Source organism: Geospiza fortis, unplaced genomic scaffold (assembly GCF_000277835.1).
Source record: "Geospiza fortis unplaced genomic scaffold, GeoFor_1.0 scaffold381, whole genome shotgun sequence".
In the NCBI taxonomy this organism is placed as follows: domain Eukaryota; kingdom Metazoa; phylum Chordata; class Aves; order Passeriformes; family Thraupidae; genus Geospiza; species Geospiza fortis.
The window spans coordinates 3,736,734-3,746,796 of NW_005054348.1; the positions used below are offsets into that span (position 1 = coordinate 3,736,734).

Below are 10,063 nucleotides of genomic sequence, written 5' to 3' on the forward strand. Positions count from 1 at the left end.
GGTTCAGCGGGGGCTTTTCGTGTCCCGGGCGTGCTGAATGTGTATGGAGAAATAAAGCTAAACCCCTCTAGCAGGAGACCATCCGAGACTGCCGGGCTCGCTCTCCGTGCTGCCTGCGGAGGACTCTCTTGTAGTAAAATGAATCGGAAAGCACTGACTCCCTTCCAGCTCTGCTAAGTTGTGAAATCTAAAATAATTGAAGAAAAGGCTATTAGAGCTGAGGGGTGGTAAATCTTCCTTTTAAAGACTTTTTTGCTTTATTGGAAAACATGTAAAGTTGAATTCACCATAGTTTTCCCCCCTCCCTCCTTTCTCTCCAAAAGCTGTTGTGTCTGTCGATGGGAAGCCGGTGAGACTTCAGCTCTGTGACACAGCTGGTCAGGTTAGTGGAGCCAGTTACTTGATTTAAGTGACAGCGGGAGGGGAGAAGTTGTTGCTGTTGCGCAAAGTAGTCCTGCAAATGACTTCATGGATTTGAAAGTATTCCCAGTGTTTGATCATGTTATTATCTGCTGTCATTTTCACTGCTGCTTGACTCACTGCTCTGCCTGTCTGTTGAAGGGTGGGGGACGTACTGTTTCTCCATATAGGGGCTGGGCGCCGGCTGCTGCTCTGCTGGCTCAAGCTGCAGCTCTGTGTAGCCTGACTGGAAAGGCTGAACATATTGGGATTCAACGGCCACCTGGTTTTCTCTTTGAGTGGTTGTCATTGTCTTTATTTTTGCTAAATAACTGCGGGTTTAAGAATTAGGGTGTTTGGCATATATGCATGCAAAGCAACCACAGCTGTAGGTGTCCAGAGATAGAGTCTGTGTTTTTGAAGGGACAGAAGCTGGAGGGAGAAAAAACTACTATTGGGTGTTGTCGTGGAGGCTTCATATTCGCCATTCCCACCCATTTAGAAAGTGCTGCTGTTGCAGAGCTGAGGTTTGCTGTAATCTGCACCCTGAAGGGATGAGGGTAGCTGATGCCTCTCATCTCCTGCTTGGCCTGATACATAAAAAAACCCCATGTCTTGCTGCCTCAGATTTTCTGAAAGACCCAGGCTTGTACCACCCTGAGCAGTGTGCAACACTGCTTGCCAGGGGTCGAGGCTGGATAACCAAAACTAGCCAAAAATATTTTGCTACCTCACTGCTCATTTGAAGGCAGTGGGAGTTAGAGTCCTGTGCAGCTTTGTGGATCTAGGTCTATGCCTTCACCAAAACCACGCTGAAAAATCTCAGTGGTCTTAACATACAAACCTATTTAGATGAGTAATAACTGGGTGCCCTAGTTAGGAATGGGGTTTTAAGGGCTATGCAGTAGTAGACAGCAGTGTGCCCTACAAAGCAGAGCTAAAATCCTACAAACAGCCTTCTGCAGGTAGTGATGTGAAGTCAAACAGCAGAACTGTCCCATGATTTTGTGTCCTACTGAAGAGATGGGGCGGTACTGCAACAGTCTTGGCTGTGCATGTTCATATGCAGAGCATGGCAGGTGAAATTGCCATCAGGTGACAGCCTGTGGACATGCAGTGCCTGTGGAAATGCAGCTGCAAGCTGCAGGAGGGATGAACAGGTCCTGTCACTCCTTGCCTTTCCTGCCCTTAATGGTCAAGGTGTTTGCTCTGGTGGCCCAAGTGCAGCTGGAATGAGTAAAGTTACTGCCTTTAAAATGAAGGGGTTATCTAAACTGACAGAAATTGTCCTGAGTAAAAAGATTCCTGGCCGGATACTTTCATAGAACTGCTGCTGGGAGATGGCTGCCAAAATCTAGAGCTAAAAAAAGCACTCCAGGCAGCGGGAAATTCTGTTTCAGCATCACTAGCCCAAAGAGGTGTAGAATCCCTGCAGGCCATGTACCTACCATTGAAATGGCAGAAGTGTACTTAGGATATAAAGGGAACTGTTTCATCTTAGTAAAAACCCTTCAGATCTAGGGTTTGCTTCCAAACCCATTGAATTGAGCCCTTTTGAGGTTTCACATGTAGCAAGAAGAGGCAATTACATGGCAAGGTGCCTTTCTGCAAACAGCCCTGTTGTGCAGAGCAGCATCTCTCAGTAAATGTGGGGTTTTTCTTGAGCCAAGTGGTGAGAGCTTGGTTTCTTCTGAGGCTCAGTCTGAGAATCGAGAGAGCTAATGAATCTGACTTTTTTGACTGGTGTTTTATAAATGTCTGTCTCTCTCAGAGATACTGCTGCAAAAAATTCATTGGAGCAGAACAAGATTCCTGAGGCTTCCAGGGGGCTTTAAACTGCATATCCTGGGCCTCCAGAGGCTTTAAAGCAAAATTTCACATCTCAAAAATTAACATGCAACTCGCAATTCATCAGTAAACTGAGAGATATATTCAGCTTTATGTTTCTGTGCCTTTTCAATTCCAAGCGTTTGAGAACATGGTCCATTTTAATTAAATGTCACTGCCGCTGAGGCAAATTCCTACCTGTTCAGGCTGCTACCCTGGTTTTATTCTGCTGTCAGCATAAAAGCCTGCCTGGAGTAGCCCTTGCTTCTAGCTGCATTCTTCCCTGAGGATCAGCACACCTTTGTTACCATGAGGTGTTTGACTTTCTTGTGGCTTCGTCCTGAAGCTGAAAAAAGGCCTTGCTTTGCTGGAGTTTTCACTAAAAGAAAAAAAAACCAAAAAAAAAAAAACCAGAAGGGTAGTGCTGGGAGGCCCCTGTGCAGTTTGTTTGATGTGGCATGGGTGGGAGGGAAAGGTAAAGCTCTTACTCTATGCCATTGGCATGTTAACCCTGCACATTGTAAGTCATTATTGCTCCCATCAGATTTAAATCCCTGGGCACAATGGCAGGGAAATTATTCCCATATCCCAGAGGATGTTGCTAAGTAGTTACCAGTTTAAAAGCCAACTCCAGGAAAGGTACCCAGAAAGGTACACATGCTGCTGCATATCTGCTTTGCCCTTGCCCGGATCTGTCAGCAGAACAGCTTTGAGGTACAGGGTGCTCCTCCTCAGAGCTGCTCACTGACTCACCCTGTCAGAGGTGGGTCTGGAGAAAGTGCTCTCTCCCTCTTCAGTTTGTGCCTTTCTGTGCCTTAACAGCTTCCCACAGCCTGGCTTTTCTGCTGAAGTAGGGCACAGGGCCTGTGTACAAAGAGCAGAGGAAATATTTAAGCACTTGAAATAACCTGCAGCATTAGTTGGAAATTCTCAGGTACGTGGGGAAGCCACCACCTTTGTCCTGTGTGCCTGATGGTGGCAGGGTGCCCGCTGGCTGGCAGCCACGAGACATCAGGCAGGGTACAGGTGGCTTCTGCTTGGGTCACACCTTGCTGAGTGGCCTGGGTGCTCATTTTGGGTGCCTGTCAAGATGGCAGTGGCAGGTGGTCCTCAGCTTCACTGAGGCTCAGGGCAGGCTGGAGCTGCTCTTTCTGCGGAGTGCTAACACAATTTTGTTCTGTGCAGGATGAATTCGACAAGCTCAGGCCTCTGTGCTACACCAACACGGACATCTTCCTGCTGTGCTTCAGCGTGGTGAGCCCTTCGTCCTTCCAGAACGTGAGTGAGAAGTGGGTTCCTGAAATTCGCTGCCACTGCCCCAAGGCACCCATTATCCTGGTTGGGACACAGTCAGACCTCCGGGAGGATGTCAAAGTCCTCATCGAGCTGGACAAGTGCAAAGAAAAGCCAGTCTCGGAGGAGGCTGCAAAGCTCTGTGCTGAGGAAATAAAAGCCGCATCTTACATTGAGTGCTCCGCTTTGACTCAGAAAAACCTCAAGGAGGTCTTTGATGCAGCCATCGTGGCTGGCATTCAGTACTCGGATACCCAGCAGCAACCAAAGAAATCCAAGTGTAGGACTCCAGACAAGATGAAAAACCTCTCCAAATCCTGGTGGAAAAAATACTGCTGTTTTGTATAGGGGCTGCAAGGACCTGAGTGCTGCTCTGAGGAAATCAATAGAGGCTATATTAGCTGAAATATGAATTTGTGTCGTCTTGAGTGTATAGTGTAGATCTGTATGTATGTGTATATGTTGCTACTGAATGACTCAGTTGCCCTTTTGAGGATTGCAGAAGGATTCTTAGTTAAATGATTGCTATATATCAGGTCTGGCACCCAGTTTTGTGACCCGACCTTCTCGTTAAGGAAAAAAAAAGCACCATGTGTCTGTGAGCATAGAAGGATTTGTCCAAAGGATTCAACTTCTTCTGTTGTAAGGTGTATGTGATGGGGCGGAGCACAACAGAGGCCTTCACTGCCAGGGCTTTGCAGGAGGAACGCACAAGCAACGGTGGAAATGTAGAGCTCTGTACATGGACGATCAAAGGGAAAAATAACACTGTGCCTCCTAACTGACATTTGTAGCTTTAAAACCCCACTCCTGCTCTCTTTGTGTCTTCCCAAGCCAGTGCTCTTAGGGATCACTTTTAAAAGGGTATGCAAGAGGTGTAATCTATACGCAAATGCCATGGTTAAAAAGGTCATGGGTATACCTTCAGCTTGTGGTGAGGGAACCTAATCCCTTATGGAGCTGACATCTCATTTGTTACCTCCTGACTTTCAGAAAGTCCTTTCTGTCCTCCTTCCCCTGCCTTTTCCAGGAAGCCGAGTGGAAGCCCAAAAACATGACCAAGCTTTTAACTCGCTACCTCGAGCAGTGGCAATTTCCTCTGTGTTTTTGCAGACATGATGACAGTTCATCTATTTCAGCTCAAAGGAATGTAAATACTGTTGTGTTGGGGTTTTAATTTTTTTTTTTAAGTGATGTAACAAGTACCTGTGCAGCACCATATAAATTGCATCTGGTTTTAAGTCTACAGCCAAGAATTCCAGGATGCCCCATTTTACCTTTTAAGGCTGCTGAACAAATAACAAATCAGGCAGAATGAGATTTATAACAAACTGGACTCCAAAAACTGAGGCTGCTGCGTCCTCTTCATGATGCTGTTTCCAACCAAGTTAATGTTTCCCTTCTAAAAGCAACAGTCACTTGTGGTTGAATCTTGTCCAAGCTCATAGTCGTGAAATTGTCCCAGGCCATTCCTAAAATATAACTGATAATCCTTTTTTTTTCCCAGATCAGTCCAACAGATTAATTGAAATGTGCCTGAAATGTAGCTGAGGGATCAACATAGAGCTGAGTGTGACCTGTTCTTTGATTGGATCTGGTTCCTACTGAACTCTAAGCCTAATTGCAGTTCTAGTGAGTTCAAGAGACCCAAATGATAATGTGACTCTCTGCAAGGATCAGTATTTAAACCTGTTCTGCAGAGGACATTTAGTTTGTGCTGTCTGTCTGCCTTTTTTATGGCCACAATTACTTTTTCTTCTCCTCTAGATAGTTCAAGATCAAATTATACTTTTGTTTTGTTCCCTTTGGCCCTAGCCTTGAAGTGACCTTTTCCTTATTCTTAAACTAAACTGTAGTGACAGAAGGCCAGAACCTTTTTTTATCAGAAATGAATCAATGTCTGATGCAAAGAACTGTGGGGGCCGTTTGAGTTGATAAAGCTGACCACAGTTTACCTCTTGGCCCATTAAGGAAAATGACACTATGTAAATGGATTCTGGGCTATTGGCATAGGCTCCACAGACAGTATTTTTTCCTTCTCTACAGAAGAATGAGTGCAGAATGGGTAATGTTCCATTACTGAAAACTTGCAAATGAGATGGAAATCTTTACCTAGAACCTAATTCAATAAAATATGTTGGCTTCTGCCCTGGAAGAGCCTGGAAAAACAGTTTCCAAAGCACAGAAACTGGATGCATTTGACTTGGTTGCATCTGGTTGGTAATGGTTTAATGTTTACTAGTCCTGAAGTTAACATCTGAGCCTTTATATTTCTTACTCAAATGCTTTGATGGGATTTCAGATATGCAGTCGCGCCAACATCTTGGAGAAAAACAAAGCTAGATTTCTCCTGGGTGCTTTGCTTCCGTGTGAAAAGCAGTCTCGGTCGCTCAAAAATGTGGGTTTGAGGAGGAGACAGGCTTGAAACTGAGCAGCTTCCATTTACAAAAATAACAAAATTTCCTCTGCAAGATCATACTGCTTGGTATCATGCTGAACTGGAAGCAGTAGGTTATACTTTATAAGCAGCCTGTTTCATAGTCTGGAGTAGCATTACTTTTGAATGTAGCCAGCTGTGACTGTTTCTGAAGATGTGATTTATATACAACTTGTTATAGCCCTTTACTAGGTGTGTGTAAACTGAGGTCTAATAACTCTATGGATACTGCTCTACGTGGGGCTACACAGGGTCTAGGTTTTAGAAATCTTACTTCTAAAATTACCAGTATTTTACAAGCATAAATGAGGGGGAGATGCCTCTATGTAGTCTATAATCTGATGTGCCTTATAAAAAACTCTCTTCTGTTTTCTAAGTGTAGGCTATATTCCAAAAGAAATATTTCATGTGAGAATGATATAAATGAGGTATTTGGAAATAAATTCTGACCTGCGTATGTGTCTGCCTCTGCTGCCTGCTTGAGGAGGCTGGAGGGCAGTCCCTTGGCCATGCACTGGGCTAATATCCAGCAAAATACTGGAACTGTGCTCTCAGTGCCCCAGCAAAAGGCCTCTGCCCAGAAAATACAGTCTTTTTCTGCACTGCCCCATCCCCAGGGGACTGGGCTGGGTGGGAAGGGTACAATGGCCAGCTTTCTGTCTCCCTGCCAGCACAGCATCTTGCTGTGGCCCTGTGAGGCGTGGACAAGCTCATTGTGCCTGGCCCCGAAAGTGGGGTGAGTGGCAGCAAGCACAGCATAACTGGGGCGTTTTCCCTACTGCATGTTGAGCCATATGTGTTCTGGGGCAGCCAGAGGGCATTTTTGGAAAAGCAGAGCCTTCTCCATTTTGACACCATGGGTCTTGCCATGGGTCCCATCCCTCATGCCAGGGCCAAGGGGAGTGAGGTTTGAGATTGTTTGTGCCCAGGAGCTGGATGGCTGTGGCACAGAAGCCTTCCACCCTTCAGTGCCATTATTAGCTGAGTGGGGATCAACATTTAGACCTCCAGGCATTCCCACAGATCCAGTGTCCTGCTCCAAAACTGCTCCAGAGAGGGAGCTTTGCTCTGGACCAGCCAAAGTTTGTGAACTGTCCCCACTCCGTTTTTCTAGGAGCTGAGAGGAGCAGGCATGCTGGGGGTGGCATACCAGGTTGCCCTCCTGTGCCATCTGTCTCTTGGGTTATAAGGCCAAGGCATTTTCAACCATGGGAATGCACACAACCTGCACAAAGTCAGGTCAATGCACAGTTCCTCTTTCTCATGGTTGATTCCTCACTGGAACAAAGCCTTGTCTTCTCCTCTTTTCAAGTGCCAGGCTGGGCAGTGCTGGGAGGCTGGTTCACCTGGTGGTGCCTGCAGCACAGTGGCCCTGCCCCAGAGCCCAGCCTGCCAGCAGGCTCCTTACTGGGGATGCTGGTGTTGAGTCACCAGGGCCCTTGGTGATGCCTTCAGGGATTGCTTCCATGGGGTTCCTGTGCTGCAGGGAGTGGAGTTGGGGTGTGCTGGCTGGAGACCAAGGCACCCCACATTTGTGTGCTGACTTTGCAGTAGAAGGGGCTGTGCTAGCTTAGAGTCCAGAACCTGCTCTTGCCAAATCCTGGCACAAAAATCCCTCTGCTACCTGTGGAGCATTGATTTTCTGCTGAGGCAGGCTTCTGTCTTGTGCATCCCGGCATCTGGACAAGGCTAAGGCAGTTCAGGTCATCCTTTACCCCAGGGTGACTTTGCGCCTGGGTGTGCTGCTGTGATCAAAAGGCTCCCTCAGCTGCCCTGCTTCAGATACTGGATGGGCTGGCAGCTGAAGCTGATAAGGGCATACTGAAGTAAGCCCACTGTACTTAAGGCTTCCCAGAAATGCTGAAATAGCTGATGGGTTGTGATGGATGGAAGTTCCCAAGAGACAAACTTTTATATGAAAATAAACTGCTAGGCAAAATACACTTTTTAAAAAATTTATTGTTAATGGAGAAAAAAGGCACTTATACCATTCCCCCTCCCTGTGTTTAGTGGGTTGGAGATACTTCTAGGGTGGGACTGAAGGTTGACTAGAGCTGAGACATTGACAAATGTGACAGTTTGTCCTTACAAGGTGTCTGTAAGGACACTTCACCACACTCTTACTTTGCTTTTTATTTTCTTTCTAGGCACCAGTTACTGACCACAGAGAGGGGGGTGCTGCTGCAGGAGACAGGGTTTTTGTATGACCTCATGGAGCTGACCTAATGTATCCTGCCTAAACACTGAACCTTGCTGAAGCATCTGAGTGCCCCTACAACTGAGCAACCTTTTTGAGCTCTAGTAATTTATGTGCTCTGGGGTTTGTACAAAAGAGATCTCAACTTCTGCCTTTAGTATTACCCTGGCATGGAACGAGGTGAGGAGAGAGGAAAAAAACTGCTCAGGAAAGAGTAAGACATTATAAACCCCAGGAGAGCTGGCAAGGGGACTCCAGGACAAGGGGGAGTGATAGACACTACTTTTACCTACTTTAGTCATAAGGAGATTAAAAGCACAATTAGAGTAATGCATGAGGAAATGAACAGCCCCAAGGAGGGCTGTTAGGTATTAAAATACAGCCTTTTCTTTGGGAAGTCTCAAAGCTGTGGATAGCTGGAAGCTGAGAGGAAAAATCACTGTACACAATAGGGAAAAATCACTCAGCATTTGCTTGGTTCTTACATTCTCTCCTTAAGCATCTGTGCTGACTAGAGACAGGATGTGGGATGAGGTGGACCTCTGGCATCAATCAGCTTGACTGTCCCAGTCTATTTAATGTTTTTGAAAGAGCAGGATGGGTTTCAGGCCAGCAGCAGGGCCCCAAGATCCAATGAGACCTTCTGAAGCCTCAGCTTCCCACATTGCTGGCAGCCAGCAGGAAGATATAATGGTTGAGGCTTGTTCATTACCCAGTTAGTGCAGTCCTCTATGTATAACCTGGGGAGCAAGCAGTTGTGTAATCCAATGAATTTTACCATCTGAGGCAGAGTATTCTTTAGCACTGCTGATTTATTTCTCCACAGTTTTAACAGGATGAATAGATCAGTGATGTGTATGAAAAAAGGCATAAAACCTCAGCTTGGAGCAGCTTTTTATTCAGCAAGGGAAATGTGTCTAGAGAAGGAAGCGTGAAGGGCAGCCCTGCTGATCTGCAAGGGACTGTTCCAATCTGAGGAGCTCTCCTGGCTGAAGGAGACCTGTGTTAGACACTGATTCAGACTCTAGTGCTGGAGAATGTCCCCAGGTATCCCTTGTTCCCTAAGTCTGTGCATTTTGGTTGGATCCTGATAATATTTGGAGGCAAAGGAGGAATCATTTCACCCAGTTCAGCAGACTTGCAGACCTGGAAAACTTTATGTAGCCTGAAAAAGACTCAGGCAGGGATCCCTATTGAGCTTCTGGCACTGCAGGTACACTTATAACCACATAGCCTCTCTGTGGCACTTTCCCCCTGGCTTCACTGGGAGGGAGGAATACTGATCGTCTCCTGCTGCTCAGACTTTTCATAGTCTCTGTGGACCCCTGGGATGAATCTCCCACATACCTATCTGATGTTTCTCACTCCTGATCCACAACTCATTCAGGTAACTCAAATTTTCTAAAGCCCTTTTCTCTGGAAGGGTAATTTTAGCAGCAATGTCCAATTGTCCAATTTGGGTTAATATAGATGTGATAAATATGGCATGGGATAAAGCATGGTCCTTGTCCAGACAGCTGCTACTTTTCCTATCACGGAACATCCCTGGCCATGTGTGTGCCCTGGGCTCTCCATGGCCACCTGGCCTGGTCACAGAGTCACTTAGAGTTGGAAAAGACCTTTAAAATCAAGTCTAACCATTAACCCAGCACCGCCGCATCTACCACTAAACCATGTCCCTAAGTGCCACATCTGCACATCTTTTACATCACTCCAGCAATGGTGACTCCACTACTTCCCTGGGCAGCCTGTTCCAGTGATACCAGCCCCTGAGATGCTTGTTAACAGTAGCAAAAAACAACTTCAGAGCGAAAATGTGACTTTTGTATTTGGCATTTCCATTTTCAAGTTGCTGATGGAGTGAGAACTGCATGCATGGTGTCCTGCCATTTGTCCTGGCAGGCACTTGG

The 10,063-nt window shown here is 46.3% G+C and overlaps 1 protein-coding gene across 1 annotated transcript in view; it reads left to right on the forward strand.

Annotated features, from left to right (window-relative positions):
* RHOU (ras homolog family member U) overlaps positions 1-6,413 on the forward strand; it is a 9,136-nt gene extending 2,723 nt beyond the window's left edge. The window contains exons 2-3 of the mRNA XM_014307907.2: positions 293-382; positions 3,412-6,413. Of these exons, the coding sequence (XP_014163382.1) occupies positions 293-382; positions 3,412-3,867 (546 nt within the window). The 3' untranslated portion in view covers positions 3,868-6,413. The remainder of the gene's footprint in view (positions 1-292; positions 383-3,411) is intronic.
* The last annotated feature ends 3,650 nt before the right edge of the window (positions 6,414-10,063 follow it).